The sequence below is a fragment of the Nycticebus coucang genome, chromosome 9, assembly GCF_027406575.1.
Source record: "Nycticebus coucang isolate mNycCou1 chromosome 9, mNycCou1.pri, whole genome shotgun sequence".
NCBI classification, from domain to species: domain Eukaryota; kingdom Metazoa; phylum Chordata; class Mammalia; order Primates; family Lorisidae; genus Nycticebus; species Nycticebus coucang.
The window spans coordinates 45,610,314-45,629,352 of NC_069788.1; the positions used below are offsets into that span (position 1 = coordinate 45,610,314).

The window sequence follows — 19,039 nt, forward strand, 5'->3', positions numbered from 1 at the left end:
AGACGGGGCAGCCCCCTGGGAGGAGGGCCGGGAGCGTGGTGTCCTGGAGGGGAAGAGAACATTAGGGAGGAAGGAGTGACCAGCTCCATCACATGCTGTCCAGGGGCCAAGACCAATTTCTTTGGAGAGGTGGGGCAAAAGGCAAGTTGGGGTTGGTGGTGTTGGGGGAAGCAGAGGAGAGAAATTGATGACAGTGAGCAGAGGCAACTCTTTTGAGAAGTTTGATGTAAACAGGAACTGAGAAAGGAGATACTATTTGGGGAGAGTTGGGTCAAGAGAGGGTTTTTGTTTGTTCAAATGGGAGAAATGACAGCAGATTCTGTGTTAAGGAAAGGTTCTGGCGGAGGATCCAGAGTAGATACGCTGGGAGGGGAAGGAGACTGGCTGAGTGGGAGAGGGGGAGATCTGTGGAGGGGCAATGTTAACAGGTGCAGGCAGCTCAGCCCTGTCCTTTCCTGTCTGGCAAAGCAGAGCCCAGGCTCCTGAGCTGAGGCACATTGGCCTCAGAAGCAGGGAGGGGCTGAGAACAGGCCTTTCCTAGGTACAGCACCATGCAGCTGCTGGGTATGGCCCCTGCTGTAGGTGTAGGACACTACAGGTGTCATTCTTCTCTCTTGGTCCCAGGTGCCAACCTCTTGTCACAGCAGGAAGCTCAGACATGCTAAGCCAATTGCCGGGCCCAGTAAGGGGCTGAATGGGGAATTCCAGCTGTTCCCACCAGACCCTGGTGCTCATGTCCTGTTTTTCACATTGAAGATGTGAAAGTCTGGGGACACATTTTTGAGGTCATACTCTCAGGGTCCCAGGAGTTCTGAGGATTCTTAAACTTTGCATTTCCATTTCAATGGCCACCCAGAAGTGATCTCTATTAATCACAAAGACACAACTTCTCTGCTCCTGTGATCATTTGCCATGGGATTCATTGTTATAGCTATGACTTCAACTTCTGATGACAGCATTTTTACCCCAGGGTCATATTCCTGAGGGTCTACAAGAATTGTTTTCCTTCAGATGGAGCCCACAGCTAGCAAGTTTGAGGAGCCTCAGGCTGTGCCACCAGAGTTCTTAGAGCTTGAGAAAGAGCACTTGAGAGGGGAAGTGAAGAGCCCGGCCCCTGGGGTAGGTTGTTTTACTTCCCTGAGCCTCTGATTCCTTCTCCCTGAGATGCTGATGCCATTTACCACAACCATTAAGCCCCCAGTACACCTGGTGCAGGGAGTAGTTGCCATGGGGCCGAGGTGGCATTGTGGGGGTCAAGCTAGGGATGGAGTTATTTAGCAATTCCTCAGACTGGGGAGCAGGTGATTTGAGGATGAAAATGCAGGGCAAAGAACTGGTGGAAACCATGGTGTGGGGCACATCATGCCCAAAGGTTCCCCATCTATGGGCACACATTCCCTGGCTTGGTCAGTCCTAGGCTGCTCCCAGGGCATGAACCCTCTCACACAGGGATGACGTGTGCTGGGGGGATGGCTAGGGCCCCAACAGCATCTACGTAAACATACATGCTCACATGAGGAATCAAGCATGAGCTATCCCTATACTACACATCTACACACATCAACTTGCATTTGTACACAAATATGAAAACACATGTACCAATTTTCGTCCCGTGAACAAATTGCTAGGAAGCAGGACAGGTGGGTCCCAGGACCTCTTCAGAGAGCTGTCTGGTGAAGTAGACAAACAAACGTGGCTGGCCCTGACTCCCGGCTCAGCCAGAGAGCAGCTATATGCTCCAGGCCGAGTAACTGAGTCTCCTAGAGCCTTGGTCTCCTCAGATGTGACTTTAGCTTGTGCCTTGGGTTCCTCATCCCTCCTTAGGGGTTGTTGGGAGGACTGAAGGGGACACAGAGGGGAGCCACCCAGCACCATGCCCTATGCACAGCCCTCCTTGCTTAGCCTCACTTCGCCTGTTCCCCTTGACACTACTCTGCTGGATGATGCCTCCTCCCTCGAGGCCTTCCTCCTGTGCGATAGGTGCCCACTAGACACCCATGGGCCCAGGTGCCCACAGATGGAAGGGCAGAGAAAGCCACCACACTGTGCTTCCTCACTGCCCCCCTCCACCTGGGATTGAGCCCTTTTCCTTCATCACCTCCCTGAGACATGCAGGTTCTTCTGAGGGTCCCTTGAGTCCTGTTCCCAAAGCTGGTCTTGCCATGCCCTGGTTCTGCCCACATTCCCAGAAGTCACAGGCCTGATTCTCATGGGTCCAGAGTCACACTCCTGCTCTTCAGCCCCACACCACGGTTTCCACTAGTTCTTTGCCCTGAATTTTCGTCCTCAAATCACTGCTTCCCAGTCTGGGGAATCACTAAACAACTCGGCTTGGTCTTCATCGCTAGCTCGGCCCCCCACAACTCCATCTCAGCCCCATGGTGTTGCTAAACAACTCGCACTGGTCTCCATCGCTAGCTCAGCCCCCCACACTCCATCTCAGCTCCATAGTGTTGCTAAACAACTCGGACTGGTCTCCATCGCTAGCTCAGCCCCCCACAACTCCATCTCAGCCCCATGGTGTTGCTAAACAACTCGGCTTGGTCTCCATCGCTAGCTCGGCCCCCCACAACTCCATCTCAGCCCCATGGTGTTGCTAAACAACTCGGCCTGGTCTCCATCACTAGCTCGGCCTCCCACAACTCCATCTCAGCTCCATGGTGTTGCTAAACAACTCGGCCTGGTCTCCATCCCTAGCTTAGCCCCACCACAACTCCCTGCACCCAAGTGTACTGGCGGCATAATGGTTGTGGTAAATGGCATCAGCATCTCAGGGAGGAGGAACCTGAAGCTCAGGGAAGTAAAACGACCTGCCCCGGGGGCCAGGCTCTTCACTCCCTCTCTCAAGTGCTCTTTCTCAAGCTCTAAGAACTCTCGCGGCACAGCCTGAGGCCCTCAACTTTGCTAGCTATGGACTCCATCTGAAGGAAAACAATTCTTATAGACCCTCAGGAATATGACCCTGAGGTGAAAATGCTGTCATCAGAAGTTGAGGTCCCCGGCAGGCCTGAGCCCTTCATGTCAGCGTAACCTGCCTGCCCTTTCCCCTGTCACCTCCCTACCCTACATAACATACAGCCTTTGCACCCTGGTCCTCGTCAGCATCTGTTTTTGGGACTTCTCAGCCTAAGAAAGTGGGTGAATCTGAATGCCCACACATTTGTCTAAGTGCCGTGTTAAATGTGGAGTGTAGACGTTGTATGTGTTATATGTACGCCTGTGTTGGAGCACGTATGAGTGTATAGACACGTGTGAAGGCTTGCAGGCTTGTGCACTTGCTATTCTATATGTGTAGGTGTGAAAATATGTCTATGGGGTTGATTTTGTGCACTCTGACATGAGCCGCTTCAAGCATGTATGCACTTGCATGTGTGTGTGTGTGTGTGTGTGTGCATTAGGGCTCAGAGGAGCACAGCTGGGTGGGGTGACTTGTGAAGAAGTGAGGGGGAGACAAGAGGGCTCTGATTATTTCAACCTTGAAAACTCATTTCAATTACAATTTACAACCTACAGACAAAGGCTGCAGTCGCCGTAGTAACCACAGCTGCGGGGTTTTGACGGAGAAAATCCTCCCCGATGGTTCCCCAGCTGTCTGTCACCCATGGCAGAGCCAAACGCATCTCTGCCTCCCTGTGCCCCAGGACACAATTAGGACATCTTCAAACTGTTGCTGCTGTCACTGCCGCCGTGTGTGTGGAATTTGTCTCCTCCGATAGCTCTCAGAAATCCATGTCTTCCGCCCAGAACCATGGTGCCCCCTGCTTGGGCCTGGGGGTCCTGCCCACCTATGAAAGGGGGTGTTTCGACTCCTTCTGCCCACTGTTACCTACCTCCTCTAGATCAAGGGGGTCCTTGGCCCCTGGTGAGCCCTGGACTGGACACTTGATAGCAGAGCCTGGACCCTAGAGAAGGGGGAAGGAGGCAGGTCAGGGTGATGGAGACCCTTTTGGCGCCAGAGCGATTTGGGTTCAAATCCCAGCTCCACCACTTATCAGCTAGTTCAGTCCACAGGTATGTATCGAATACCGCCCTGATGCGAGGATTCCTAGGGACCCACCCACCTGCAAACCTCAGTTACCTCCCAGTGAGAGGGGCCGGTGGAGTCTGTCTCCCAGAGCTGTGGGGAAGGTGAGCCAGCATGCGAGGGCTCGGTGAAAGCTAGATAAATGCGAGCCATGCTGCCAGGATGTCTGCTGAGAAGCCAGGGCTCACTGCACAGAGAGCTGCTCCAGTTATGGGTGCAGCTCCAGGGTTCTTTTGGGATAGAGTGTCTTGTCTTGTTAAGCGTGTGTTTGTGGTTCCTGTGATTCCTCAACTCCCCTGCAGTCCCTGCCACCCTGCCCATGGGAAGGTACTTAGGCTCTGTCGTTGTTGTTTCCTTTGGGGCTCAGGGAAAGGGCCTGTGGGTCTGAGGTGTGTACATGCACACGTGTGTGGTGGGCACACTCATGTCCTGTTACCCCCTTTGAATGCTGCCTCATGCACCCCACTTTTCTCATTTGTAACTGGGGCTAGACTTCAGACAAAGTCAAGGAGGTGAGAGTGTTGAGAAGTCTCTGCAAGTCTGTGTGACAGGGCTGGGGTGGACACTCTGGAGGGGTAGCACTCTAGGGTTACCTGGGACCCATAGGACTCTAAAGTCCTTTTCCCCAGAGCCACCCCAGGTAGAGGCAGCTTTCCCTGGGGAGGCTGCTCCGTGGGGATCCACACTAGTGTCCATTCTAGTGGCTTTGTGACCCTGGTGAGAACATTTGGTCCTGAGCTAAAATGGCCCAGGAATGGATGCTTCAGCTGGATCCTCTGGGGACTCCCTGGAGCCAGGAAGAGGAGAGGCCGGCTTAGTGGGAAGGTGTGTTTCCACCACAGGGATGTGACCTTGGCCTTGGGAGAGAGCTGCCTCCTCTCTGCAGTGGCCACAGCCCACCTCTCCATCCCCGGTTAATAATTTAGGCCTGAATCTGTGTGAGAGGAGGGAGGATGGGAGCTGTACAGAGGGCGTTTTATGGATCTCCAGGCAGGAGAGGACAGGGCCTGGGGGAATGGGGAAACAAGGGTGGGGTCCAGGGCAGGCCTTTCAAGTGACTGCTCCAGCTCTGTCTGTGCCCTTTGGGGACAGGACTGTCCCTTTCATTTCTCATTAGGCCCTCAGAACTTTGTGATCAGAGATTAGAAGGGAAGATGGTGAACTGGAGGATTTGCCTTTCATGTTCATCCCTGTCTATTTGTGCCTTTGCTTAAAAAGAGTGTTACCTGTTAGCAAAGCTGGCAGATGAGCCTCCAGGTCAAGTGCAGTCTGGGATGGAGATAGGGTGGGGGGGTCTGCAGGCTGGAGTGCCCATCCTGTTGCCCATTGGCCGTGTGAGTCTGGGCTTCCCTCTCTGGCCTCATTTTCTCATCTGTAAAGTGACAGTTGGAAAGGATGGTCCCTGTGGCCCTGCCATCCCCAGTATTGTGATTCTATGATTTCTGACATTCAATTTGTAATCTGAGTGTCTACATTGGGCTAGGCTGAGAATGGGTCGGGGTTCTGGCCAGCAGGCTCAACTGAGTGACCAAGCCAGCTGAGAAGTGATAAATACCACAGCCAGTTATCCCATGTCCTGGGATGAGGGGATTTGATGGTCAAGCAGACCACAGGGAGAAACAGTGAGATTCCTTGCACCTGGTGTCGGCCTCTGAGGTGTCCACAGCAGAGGAATGGACACAGTGATCTCTGGAGTTCCCAGGGAATCAGAGCCTAGGGCTGGACTCAGGCCAGTCTGGTGCCACACAGGAGGGGAAGGCCCCTGGGCCGTGGGGCTGCACACAGGTGTAGTTGCTCATCCTACTGTCCTCTGGGGACTGCCCTGTGGGGTATGACACATGTGTGGCTCCTGCCTTTCAGCCAGAGGGCTGGGCTGGGAGTTGGGGCTTCCCTGACTCTGCCCATCCTGTCCCTTCCTTTACCCTGCCATCCTCCTGCCCCCATGTCCTCCCCTCAGAGCCCCCGCCCTCTCCCTGTCTGGCAGAGTGTGGTGCACAGGAGCTGGGGTACTTGGGTTCAAATCCTGCATGGTCTGGAACATTCCTGAGCTTTTCTGCGCCTCAGTTTCTACATCTCTGCAATGGGGTAATTACTCACTTCATAGCATTGTTGTGGGGATCCAGTGAGTTACTATCCATGAGGAGCTCAGCACAGAGCAGGTGCTCAGTGGCAGTTAGAAGCCAGAGTAGTAATACTTTCTTTACCATCATCATTACCCAGGGCCCTGGCTGGGACCCACCTCCCCCAAACAAAGCCTCTTGGCCTGCTCCAGGCACAGACTTTTGTAGCCACCTCAGTACCCCGATTCTGACCACCTAGCACATATGACACCATGGATCAGTGGAGACTCTGTGAGGCAGAATTATGAGCTCCTTCTTGCTGACTAGGACCTGAGGCCTCTGGCAGCCCAGGAGCTTACCTGGAGCCCCAGAGCAGAGTGCCTGGGTAGGCACAGAGGGAAGGGCATGAGGATGGGCCAGGTCTCCAAGGCCACCGTGCAATTTGCAGTGAGAAGATGGTGGTGGGGTTCCCCAGTCTGCAAAGTTCATTTACACTGGCTCCTGGAGGGCAGGTGTCAGTGAGGTACAGGAGGAGTAGCTGGGGATGACTGGAAACCATTGAAGGCACAGGAGGCCAATCTTTCACTGGGCCTCAGTTTCTCTACCAGTACCTTCGGGTGAGGGCAGCATACTCTTGCTGGTGCTGCCCATGGCTGCTTTAGGGGCACCGCCATTCTCACTGACAGACATGGCCCTGTCCTGGCTCCTTCCCAGCCCACAAGGGGCAGCTGCTCCTATGATTCCAGGCCAGGGTGGGGGACGAGCAGCAGGTGCCACCACCATAGGGAGATCTTCTGGATAAACGCCTTGCAGGGTGAGGTGATAGGTGACAAGGAGGCCCACCCTGGCCATTCTGGGTCCTGGGGGGTATAGTGCAGTGCTGAGGCCAGTGAGCACCCCACCCCCACCCCTCAGACCTGTCCCCAGGGGTTTCCACTGGATGGGTTCCTGGGGAGAGGAAACCGGACTGGACAGGGAGTCGGGAAGGCTGGGTGTACACCAATGGATCATACCACCTGATCCACCTGATCTGTGAGGGTGCCGAGGAGTTCTGGCTGGCACTGCACTGCTGTCAAGGTGGTGGGCCTCATGGGTGCCCCCGTCCTGGGTGTTTCCTTGCAGACCGTGAGCGAATTGGGCAGGACTCTGCATACGAGCAGGAGGGGAAGGTGCAGTTTGTGATTGACGCTGTGTACGCCATGGGCCATGCACTGCACGCCATGCACCGTGACCTGTGTCCTGGCCGTGTGGGGCTCTGCCCACGCATGGATCCTGTAGACGGCACCCAGCTGCTTAAGTATATCCGAAACGTCAACTTCTCAGGTGGGGACCTGGTGTGGGGCACTGCTGGACCCTGAGTGTCGCTGGTCATGCCCAGGGGAAGTGGGCCTGGGGCTCTGTGGGTTGAGGTCTCCTTAGACATTTGGGTGAAACCTCCCAGAATCTTCCACTGAGGGGCCTCCCCAGAGATGTCTCTGCCCTGAGCTCCTGTCCTCCCTGCCTCTGGGTAAAGACTCTGAAAAGATGCCCACTTTCTCCCACAGGCATTGCAGGGAACCCCGTGACCTTCAATGAGAATGGAGATGCGCCTGGGCGCTATGACATTTACCAGTACCAGCTGCGCAATGGCTCTGCTGAGTACAAGGTCATCGGCTCTTGGACTGACCACCTGTACCTCAGAGTAAGCAGGAGAACAGGCAGTGGTCCTAGAGGGGAGTAGAAACAAAGTTGCCCCCTGTCCTAACCTCTGGGGCCAGGGGGACCAAAGGGAGGCAGCCTCTGACTAGCCCTGACTACCAGGTTGGGCTTTTTGCCCAGTGGTCCCCACCCCAGAATGGAAGACAGGGTGGCCAGGATCCTGCTGCCCATTCTGGCTCTGCCTTCTCCCTCAGCCTGGGGCCTTCCTGCCTGCTACCCATGGGCAGAGGCTGGGGCACTTCTGGGTAGAATTCACACCAGAGTGAAATGGCTCAAAGGCCTGGCGGGTGTGAGGAAGTGAAGTGAGGAGGGGGCTGTCTTTGGACAGAGGATAGAGGGCACAGGTCTGAGGACACTGCTGGCCCTGGCTTGTGAGGAGGGACCCATCTGAGAGCTAGTTCCCCAGCCCTGTCATACCATACCAGAAGGCAGTCATTGTTCTGGGCCTTCCTAGCTATGCTTTCCTACCTCATGGAATGTCCCAAAAATGTGGTGAATTTCCCTCTCTGGCCCTTTGTGCCCCCACTTGTGAAACAGAACAGTTTTTAGAGAGAAGAAACTATGGTTTGTTCCCCAAGGGCTTGTGGACTTGTCTCTACCTTGTAAGGGTAAGGGTGTCAGTGTGGGCTCAATGTGGCACTGTGGAGGGACCGGAGAGACCCGGGGCCCAGGTCCTAGTCCAGCTTCAGCTATCCTTGTTCTGGGATCCTGGAAGTGTCACACTGTGTCCTTGCCATCTCCTGTTGTAACAGTCTGTTCCAGTGAGGAGCCCCTCAGGCTCGCTCTCCATAGCACATTTGGCTCATGATCTCGTTCAGCCTCAGCGGTCTTCAAAGTCAAGGGAAATATTTCAGGAAACCCACCCTGGGGAGACAGGCCCCTTCCTAAGGCCATGCCTTGTGGGCAGGAACAGAGCCCATTCCTATGATGAGGCTCTTTGGATTGCTAAGCAGAGAGACAGGGTGGGTGGGTGCACTTGGCAAAGGGACAGTACCAAAGTTGGGGCGGGGGGGCTGATGCAGATGGCCCAGCAGTAACAGCTGGTGCTTACTGAGGACCTGCTGCACCCCAGCTGCTGCTCTAGCATGTCATCTTGCTGCCAGGGGACAGCTCTGTGAGGTAGGCACTGATATCCCATTTTATAGATGTCCCAGTTGAAAGTGGCAGGGCCTGGGTATGTGTGGGTGGCAGTGGCTTCTCCCTGAAGGTCTCCTCCCCAGGAGTACAAGGCCCCTCCACCCAGCCAGACTATCTTTGTGGTCCATCCTGGTAATCTCCTCGTCCTGTGTTACCTTCTTGCCTCTAAGGCCCGGACAGAGCTGGGGTGGTGGCAGGAGGCGAGGTGGGGCTGGACTTTAACCATCACAACCCTGCTTTCTCCCTGAGTGGCTCAATTTGGGTGGCAGGCAGGTTACCTCTCTGGGTGGAGCGAGGAAGTGGCCTCTCATTGCTAATGCCCTGGACCTCATTGCCTGAGCGCAGTTATTCTTTTATAGGTTCCACAGAGATTTGTGGGACCTCTGCTATGTGCCAGCCCTGTGCTGGGGTGGGTGACTCAGCAGGGAAGTAGAGACAAAACCCTAGCCCTTCATGGAGATGATGTTCTAGTCATATAGAAAAGTATTTCCATTGGACTCCTAAATGGAAGTCACCCAAAGTAACAACGGGCAGAGTGGCTTTGTCTGCTTTCATTGCATCAGATGAGAAAGCAAAGGATCAGAGAGGTCAAGCATTTACTTAAGGGCACACAGCCAGCTAGCAATAGAACTGTGCTTCTAGGACTTGGCCAGATTTACTGTGCTTTCCAGCGGAACCACAGTTTTCCAGAATACTCACCATCACCCTGTGTCCTCTGGGGAAAGGTCTTTCCCCTGCACCCTTCCAACTCTGATATACAGGGATGGTCCTGCCTAGTCACTCCTGCAGAGGGGTTGAGCTTGTCACCGTGGCCTTTGGCTTCTAAGGTAATATGCACCCTGTCATACCCAGAGCCACAGGACAACATTCTTCCTTGAACTTTTCTTCCCACTATGCCATGAGGCGTCTTTGGAGTCTCTGCCCACCCCACTCTACTCCTTTCCTCAGCTCTGAAATCTTCCCCATGGCTTCCAACCACCTGGTTATGCTTTCTCAGGAGTGAGCGTCCAGCACGAATGTGGGGCCAGTCTAGCCAGGGTTGCTGCTCTCTAAGAGTGGCCTCTTCCTGAGAGTCACTTTATTTAGAGCAGGTGTTTTGAATACAGCTCCCAAGCGTAGTGCTGACAGCTCTTTTGGGCCTCTCACTTACTTTCCAGAATATTGTAACATATTCAGTAGGGTGTGACAACACTCCTGTGGCTCCTTTGCTCACAGCTGTTGTGTCTTCAGAGACATGTAGCTGTGAGTAGCACTAATTTAGGGCAAGATGTAAAGAAATGCTAACCCCCGAGCACCCATTGAGAGTCCTCTGTTTAAACCTTTGTTTGTTGCTCTCTGCAGAACCCAACTCCCTGGGCTTCTCAGAGCACTGTGGGCTGAGCCTGCATCTCCCACTTTAGTGTGCACATGAATTGCCTGTGGGGGGTTCTTATTGAAACACAGATTCTGTGTTAGTAGGACTGGGTTGGGGTTGAACTGTGGATTTTCAGTAAGTTCCTAGGTGCTGCTGCTACTGCTCTGGGGACCACTGTGAGTGGCAAGGCCATAGGGGCTGGGAGTCAGGACTCCTGAGTTCCCTTTGCTTTGCCACTGATGTTCTGTGAGACGCTAAGTTGTTACTACAGCTCTCTGGACTCAGTTTCTCCATATGAGTCTTGACAGTTTTAGATTCAATCAAGTTTCCCCATAGGTTAGTGGTGTCCGAGTCATACAGGAGAGCTTGTTAACATCCAGTTGTTAGATGTAGCAAGTCCTGGTGGAGTCTGGGCAGCTGGACTTTTATCCACAACTAACTGGATAATTCAGGGGTGGGGCTATGGGGCATCACCCAGTGGATGGTCCAGAGTACTGGGTGCATGTCCTGAGGCCTGCCCTATCGTGCTGTCGTTGCCAGATAGAGCGGATGCACTGGCCAGGCAGTGGGCAGCAGCTGCCCCGTTCCATCTGCAGCATGCCCTGCCAGCCAGGTGAGCGGAAGAAGACAGTGAAGGGCATGCCTTGCTGCTGGCACTGCGAGCCCTGCACAGGGTACCAGTACCAGGTGGACCGTTACACCTGTAAGACGTGTCCCTACGACATGCGGCCCACAGAGAACCGCACGGGCTGCCAGCCCATCCCCATCATCAAGCTTGAATGGGACTCGCCCTGGGCTGTGCTGCCCCTCTTCCTGGCTGTGGTGGGCATCGCTGCCACATTGTTTGTGGTAGTCACTTTTGTGCGCTACAACGACACACCCATCGTCAAGGCCTCTGGCCGAGAGCTGAGCTACGTGCTGCTGGCGGGCATATTCCTGTGCTATGCCACCACCTTCCTCATGATCGCTGAGCCCGACCTTGGCACCTGCTCTCTGCGCCGAATCTTCCTGGGGCTGGGCATGAGCATCAGCTATGCAGCCCTGCTCACCAAGACCAATCGCATCTACCGCATTTTTGAGCAGGGCAAGCGCTCAGTCAGTGCACCGCGCTTCATCAGCCCTGCCTCACAGCTGGCCATCACCTTCAGCCTCATCTCCCTGCAGCTGCTGGGCATCTGTGTGTGGTTTGTGGTGGACCCTTCCCACTCGGTGGTGGACTTCCAGGACCAGCGGACGCTCGACCCCCGCTTTGCCAGGGGTGTGCTCAAGTGTGACATCTCAGACCTGTCACTCATCTGCCTGCTGGGCTATAGCATGCTGCTCATGGTCACGTGCACTGTCTATGCTATCAAGACGCGTGGCGTGCCTGAGACCTTCAATGAGGCCAAGCCCATAGGCTTCACCATGTACACCACATGCATCGTCTGGCTCGCCTTCATCCCCATCTTCTTTGGCACCTCACAGTCAGCAGACAAGGTGAGTGGCAGACGGGGATGGATGGCGGGGGCCGGGTCTGGAAATGCCTGCTTTTGTGCCTCTCTCTGCCTTTTCTCCTAGTTGCAAGGTTTTTCTCTGGTTTCTGGGTCTTCTCTCTCCTTCTCTTTTTCTGTTCCTGCCCTCTCCCCATTTTTTCTGTCTGTCTTATCTCTCTCCTTTGTCCCCTGTCCCTCTCTTTTCCTACCCTCCCCGTTTTCTTCCCCTGTCCACTTCCCTCTCCCTATCTCTCTCCCCACCCCCCACCCTCTCTGCCTCCCTTTCATCTCTTTCCCTTCTTTCCTCCTCCTGCCCTTTGCATCAGCCTGCGATGCTGTGTCCTCTTTCATTCTTCATTCTTTTCTAGACTTCTTTCCTTCACTTCTCTCCTAGTCAGTCTTCCTTCTGGTCTGCTCCTCTCTGCTCCCTCCATTCACCACTCACGGGATCCCTGTGGGACCCCGAGGTCTGAGGTGTATTGGGTGTGACCTCCTCTCTCCCAGCCCCAGGAGCCTGGGCCCTGGCAGTGCCAGCTGAGTCTCTTCCCTTCCTCAGCTGGAGCTAAAGAGAAGCTGCCCCTGTGTTGTGTTGGCCTGGCCTGAGAATCTGGGTGTACCCCTGGGGTACACCCAGCCATATCCATGTCCTGGCACTGGCTGGGTGCTTGGGGGAGTTTATCTTGCAGGATCAGGAGTCCCTGAAACCAGGGGCATTGTAGTGGGCCAAGAACCGTAGCTCTTGGTCTAAGCTTCGTATCTCACTCTGGGATCTGGCCTGCTGGCCACTCTAGCCTCAGTTGCTTCATTAGTTAATTGGGGCTATGATCCTTCCCTTGCAATCCATCAGGGCTGTCCAACCTGTGGCCCATATGGATTGTTTGAGGCCTGTTTTGCTTATCCATGGTGTGGGATATTTTTTTCCCCTCATCAGCTTTTGTTAGTGTTTGTGTATTTAATGTGTGGCCCATGACAACTCTTCTGTCAATGTGTGGCAGAGAAAAAAAAAGGTTGGACACTGCTGCTTCAGGTGTTGTAGCAAGCACATGACACAGTGGGTGTACAAGCAGTTACTACATGTAAAGGGGATGGGGCTAAGGAAGCCAGAGGAGAGGAGTGACATGAGATCAGAAAGGTGACCGGGCAGATGGCATAGGATGAGTCTATGGGAAGGACTTTGGGTTTTGCTGTGAGTAAGAAGAGGGCCCCTGTGAGCTTCTGAGCAGGTGAAGACCAGGTCTGATGTGGGTTGAAAAGGATCCCCTGGCTGCCGGGAACAGGTAGCTGTCAGGAGGTCTCTGTCTGGATGGGGGAGGCGGGGTGCTGGCAGGAGGAGCTGTGGGAAGGTGGGGGGGTGGGTTCTGGGTGTATCTGGAGGCAGGCAGTCCAGGTTTCTGAAGAACTGCACTAGGAGTAAGAGACACAGGAGACAGTCAAGAAGGATGCCATGGTTTTTAGCCTGGGCGATTGCGAGGGAAGGAAAGAGTTTCACACAGAGAGGAGAGGATGATGAGAGGAACCTGTGTGGGGGCAGGGGATGGGGGTCCTTTGGATGTGCTGGGTTTGGGAGGCCCATTAGACATCCAAGTGTAGCTATGAGTCAGTGGTTGAACATAGGAATCTGGAGTTCAGGAGCACATTCTGGCTGGAGACATAACTGGGAAGCCTGTCGTGAAAAGTCATGAGCCCATGTCGGAGCTCCTAGGGATGCTGGCAAGGGTAGTCTCATCATGCCAACTTGCAGATGAGGCACTGGAGCACAGACAGCAGAAGTGACTTGCCTAAGGTCACACAGCTGGACTTGACTTTGCTCTAACTCAGGAGCCTCATCCACAGCCTATAGTATCCCTCCATAGCTCTGGGCCACCTCACCTGCCCTGGGACTTCCTTGGTAGGTCCCACCACTTTTCCAATACTCTTTGAGGGTAGGAACTGTGTTCTCCACTCTGAATCTCAGGGAGGCCTATGGGTCATCCTCCAACAGTGGCCCTGTAGGCTAGAAGGTTTGTTTTTTTTTGTAGAGACAGAGTCTCACTGTACTGCCCTCGGTAGAGTGCTGTGGTGTCACACGGCTCACAGCAACCTCTAACTCTTGGGCTTACGCGATTCTCTTCCCTCAGCCTCCCGAGTAGCTGGGACTACAGGTGCCCGCCACAACGCCCGGCTATTTTTTTGTTGCAGTTTGGCCGGGGCTGGGTTTGAACCCGCCACCCTTGGCATATGGGGCCGGCGCCCTACTCACTGAGCCACAGGCGCTGCCCGGCTAGAAGGTTTTAAGAAGCAGACCTTGGGGTTGGCATTGAATGGCTTGAGATGCGAGACTGGGCTTGGCTTTAGCAAGGGGATACCACCCCCACATGCCTGAGCCCAAGCAACTGTTTACCCACCCCATGCTATGAGCTAGGCTCTGGCACCCCTACCACCCACCCTACCTCCAGGCTTGTGGGCTTGTTCACCTTTGGTGAACACAGGTATAGGCAGAGACCCCCAATCCCTTCAGTGCCCACAGAGCCCCTGGAGACAGCAGGAAAGGGCATGCTGTATTCAAGAAAGATGGCAGCTTAAGAAATGACCCTTGATGATGCTGGGGACCCCTTCCCGTTCCTCTTCAGGGAACAAAGGTATGTGGCTGGAGGCCACATCATGGTGGTTAAGCCCCTGCCCCACCCCTGCCTTGCTGTAATACCCTCTGGTACTTTCATCAGCATCATTAGGCATCAGCCCCTCCCACCTCCAGATGCTGGAGTCCAGCCCCCTCTCACCCTCCCTACCTCTCCAGTCTCTCCAGTTGACCCTACCTACCTTGGATTTCTCCCTTTGGAGGAGACCCCTGCAGCTCTGATTATGAAAGGAGCCTCTTAGATGAAGCTCTTAGAGTCCCAAGGAGAGGCAGGGACTTGCCCCAGTTCATACAACAGGCCACCCTCACACCAATTTGTGACCATACAACCTGGCTCTGCCCCTTGTGGCTAGGACATGGGACATGCCCTTCTCTCTTTCAGGGCCTCTCCATGGGGAAGGGGTGGAGGGGATGAGCGCTGAGTTTCAGGGGACTTCCTCCTCAGGCTTCTTAGAGGCTTGGGCAACACCGGGGCTACCTCAGGGCCACATCATGCTATATCTACAAAATGCCCCAATGCAAGCTACGGACCTGGCTGTCAGGTGTGTGTAGATTGAGTGGGTGTGGCTGTTGTCAGGAGTTGTGGGATGGGTGTGGAAATGTGTGTGTACAGGTATGTGTGCCTTTTGTGTGTGAACATGTTTGGTGGGGGAGGGGCAGTGTGCCCATGTTCATGCAGATTGAGTGTAGATGGGCTGCTGTGTGTGCTAAGTGTACATGGCTGCCGGGGTGCGTATGGATGTGCAGACTGTGAGTGTGTGCCCAGGAGTGTCATGCACACAGTGTGCAGATGTGTGAGTGTACCTGTTTATGAGCATGCAGGTGGATGGGGTGTAGTGTATGGGTACATCTGTGTATGCATTGTACTCAGGTGAGTGAAGGGGTGTGTGTGTGAGCCAGGTACGTGTGACCAGACACTAGTGTACAGCTGTGAACTCAAGTGCGTAGGTGTGGTGGGGGAGCAGGTACAGGTGTGTGCCTGGGTGTGTGCACACACACAGTTGCACATGCTCAGCTGTGCCCGTGCCACCAGGGTGCAGGTGCTAGTGCATAGTGAAGCTGTCTGTGCCACCCTGGTGAGCAGGCGGATGGATTTCCCAGCTTTAGCCCTGATTTCCAAGGCTTAACACTGTAGCCCTTTGGAATTACCCTGAGCCCTCCAGAGCAGGCTTGATCCACCACGCAGGATGACCGCTATACTAGGCTCTGCAGGATGTGGCTGGGGTGGCGGCCCAGGTTGTGTGAAGTTCATTTGTCTTGTTTGCACAGATTCTAAGCCTACCAGTACCCACCAGGTTTGGTCAGAGCAGGCAGAGCTCCCCGGTTCCCCCGCCCGGGCCCCTCGCACCCTGTACCCATGGGGCCTCACATGAAAACAAGAATTTGCTATCCACTTCCACGGCTGCTCCTTTCCATGTCCTTTGCCCCACCCCATGTGACTCAGTCCTCCCCTGTCAAACCCAGCCCTGACAACCTCCTTCATGTGGGAGTCCTCACAGAGGATGGAGTGAGGCAAGGCCCAACTGCAAGGGGGAGCGGAAAGGTGGAAGGAAGTTTAAAAGCCAGTGGGCTGGGAGATAGGTGGCTGGAGGAGGAGAGGGGATGGTGGCTGGAGGCCACCTCTTTCTCTTTCTGCGTTTTTTTGTTTGTTTGTTTTGTTTTTTTTGAGACAAAGTCTCATTATGTTGCCCTGGGTAGAGTACTGTGATGTCACAGCTCACAGCAACCTCAAACTCTAGGGCTTAAGCAATTCTCTTTCCTTAGCCTCCCAAGTAGCTGGGACTACAGGCTCCTGCTATAACGCCTGGCTATTTTTTTGTTGTAGTTGTCATTGTTGTTTTAGCAGGCCCAGGCAGGGTTCAAACTCCCAGTCTCTGTGTATGTGGCTGGTACCCTAACCACTGAGCTATGGGTGCCAAGCCATCTTTTTCTGCCTTTAAGGCCCCATGGTGCCTGGGAGCCATCCCCTCAGGATTGTCTGCTTGGTGCATGAGAACCACTGCCTCTCTGGTAAGAGCTGACCTGCTACCACTTCACACAGTGGGCTCCAGAAACAAGGCTGGAGCCAGAGGCAGGCTCTAGTCATATAGGCTGGGAGTTTCAGGCCCCATGCAAGGAGAGGAAGTGTGGGGGTAGGGCCTACCTTCCAGTCTAAGGGGTGGCTAGAGGAATCCTCAGAACCCATGCTGGGAGGAAAGGGGCCCAACAAATTGGGGGCCACAAATTGCTCCAGTTTGATCTGTTTATATTTGTATTTTATTTGCAAAGAGTCTCCTAGGCTGAAAAACAAAAAAGAACATCAATACTGTGCTCATACCTGTGCTCAGGGTTGGCTCTATAATTTTCAGGGCCCAGTGCAAAATGAAAACGAAGAGCTCCTTGTCCAGAAATTATTCAGAATGTAAGACAACAGCAGTAGGGTCCTTCTAAGCACAGGTCCCTGTGGGATTACAAGTTGCATGCCCATAAAGCTGACCCTGTCTGTGTTAATGGAGGGGCACCTGCCACCCGGAGTGGGGAGGAAATTGCCCAGCATCCCGTGGTGGGTCAGGGCAGAGTAGAATCTGGAACCCAGGCTCCCAACTCCCACCATAGGGCTACGTCCACTGCAGTGCTCACCCTGCTCAGAGAAGGGCCTCTATCCCTGGTCCTACCAACTCCTTATGGGCCTGGTTCTACCTACCCCATCAACAAGGTGGAGGCAAAGCATCTTAGATAGGTATCTGACCTGGAACACAACCTCTATTCCCAAACCCCCAACGTGGAAGGAAAGGCAGCCCTTGCCCACAGGGAACCCCCATTCTAATGAGTGAGACATGCCTTGTCCCAGGGAACTCCCAGTCTAGTGAAGACCCAGATGACTTACTGTGCATTAGCCCTGTACTCTAGTGTACTTGTCAAAGGTCTGTTTTATTTTATTTATTTATTTATTTATTTATTTTTGAGACAGAGTCTTACTTTGTCACCCCTGGTAGAGCGCCATGGCGTCATAGCTCACAGCAACCTCAAACTCTTGTGCTCAAGTGATTCTCTTGCCTTAACCTCCTGAGTTACTGGAACTACAGGTGCCTGCCACAGTGCTTGGCTATTTTTTAGAGATGGGTCTTGCTCTTGCTCGGGCTGGTCTCGAACCTGTGAGCTCAGGCAATCCACCACTTTGGCCTCCCAGAGTGCGACCCCTAGGAACTGTATTAAAGGGTAGCAGCATTAGGAAGGTTGAGAACCACTGTTCTAGAGCCTGTCCCTTCCCCTTCTCACCCTGGCCACTGGCCTTATCTCAGTGTGGGAGAGATGGCTGGCGCCCTCCCCCTGGCTTATCTTGGCCTTTCCTGCCAACAGAGATGCTCTATGCCCATGGGTGAGAGTGTGGATTGAGTGTGAGATCTGGGGAATGTCGGTCTGTGTCTGGAGGGATGTATACTTGCTGGGGGACATGACCTATGACATTTTCCTGGACAATGGCAAATGGAGCAGCCTCTCCATGCTCCCAGCCCCCTTGCCCACTTAGCTCTGCTTGATCTGGGCCATGCCAGCCTGGAGGCTGGGCTCAGAGGAATGTCAGCTCCCTGGAAACATCTTGGCTGTCTAGCCATGCCCTTGTGTCCCTTCTCTTCAGTTTCAACCCAGTGCCTAAAGCAAGTTTCATGTGGCTTCATAATCTGTGCTTGGGGTAACCTCATGGTTGGGTGAGGTAGGTGTTATCATCTCATTGTACTGATGAAAAACCAAGGCCCACATAGGTGCACAACTCTCCTTTTATACCTTATTCCTTTCCAGGTCCTCTGTCAAAGGTAGGAAAACCAGGAAGGGGGTGGCTGGAAATGAAGGCCTCAAATCCAGTGTCAGGAGGCATTTCAGGAGAGGGGGGCAGGAGATGGGAGGAATATGAGAACAGCAAGACCTGACCCCTACCCTAGGGTTACTACCAGATGAGGCCAGGGCTTTATGCCTCAGGAAGCAAGTCCAGACTTGTGTCCCAAACTCCTGGGCTCAGTGCAAGAAATGAAGGATGTCATAGGGGTCAGAAGCTGGAGGTCAGAGGAGGCGGCATATTAGCCATGCCCTGGCAGAGGGTCTAGGCCCAGAAACAGCAGATTTGGGGGTCAGAGTACTTTCTTCCTCCCTCATGCCCAGGCCTGGGAGACTCAGCCTGGTCTCCCCTGGCCCCACCTTAGCTAAGGGGGCCAGAGGCACAGCTGACACCTGAAGGGTTGGAAGCAGAGAGGAGGTGGGGAAGGGAATCCCAGGCGGGGGCAGTGGGAATTGTCAGGCCCTGCCTGGAAGGCCCTTCTATAGAATGGATTATCCAATACCCAGATTGATGGGCTTTCATTTTGCTAAACATCTGTCACCGTAAGTGCTAGAGAGTGAGCATCAAATGTTCTGCCACCACTGGGTATCATGATGGGCATTGTGGATTCTGTGCCAATGTTCTGCTCTGCATAGAGGGGACACTGGGGGGACAGTCACTGAATGAGGGGCCTGGTCCGAGGGGTTGTGGCATGGCCACCAGGAGTTATTCCAACCAGTAGGTGCTCCTTTCACAGGCAGTCCTGAGAAGGGCCTGCTTGAGAGTCCTTCCTCAGGGATGTGGCTCCCAAACAGCACGTGACAGTGGTGAACACCCACATGGCACTCACCATGTGCCTGCTGGTGTTTCCCACACTTTTAACATTT

The 19,039-nt window shown here is 54.1% G+C and overlaps 1 protein-coding gene across 6 annotated transcripts in view; it reads left to right on the top strand.

Moving 5' to 3' along the window:
* GRM4 (glutamate metabotropic receptor 4) overlaps positions 1–19,039 on the top strand; it is a 116,842-nt gene that overhangs the window by 90,874 nt on the left and 6,929 nt on the right. For 5 of the 6 annotated variants that reach the window (XM_053603090.1, XM_053603086.1, XM_053603091.1 and 2 more), the window contains 3 exons: positions 7,207–7,407; positions 7,629–7,765; positions 10,814–11,749. In XM_053603090.1, coding sequence (XP_053459065.1) covers positions 7,207–7,407; positions 7,629–7,765; positions 10,814–11,749 — 1,274 coding nt within the window. The remainder of the gene's footprint in view (positions 1–7,206; positions 7,408–7,628; positions 7,766–10,813; positions 11,750–19,039) is intronic. The other variant, XM_053603089.1, reaches the window with a different exon arrangement.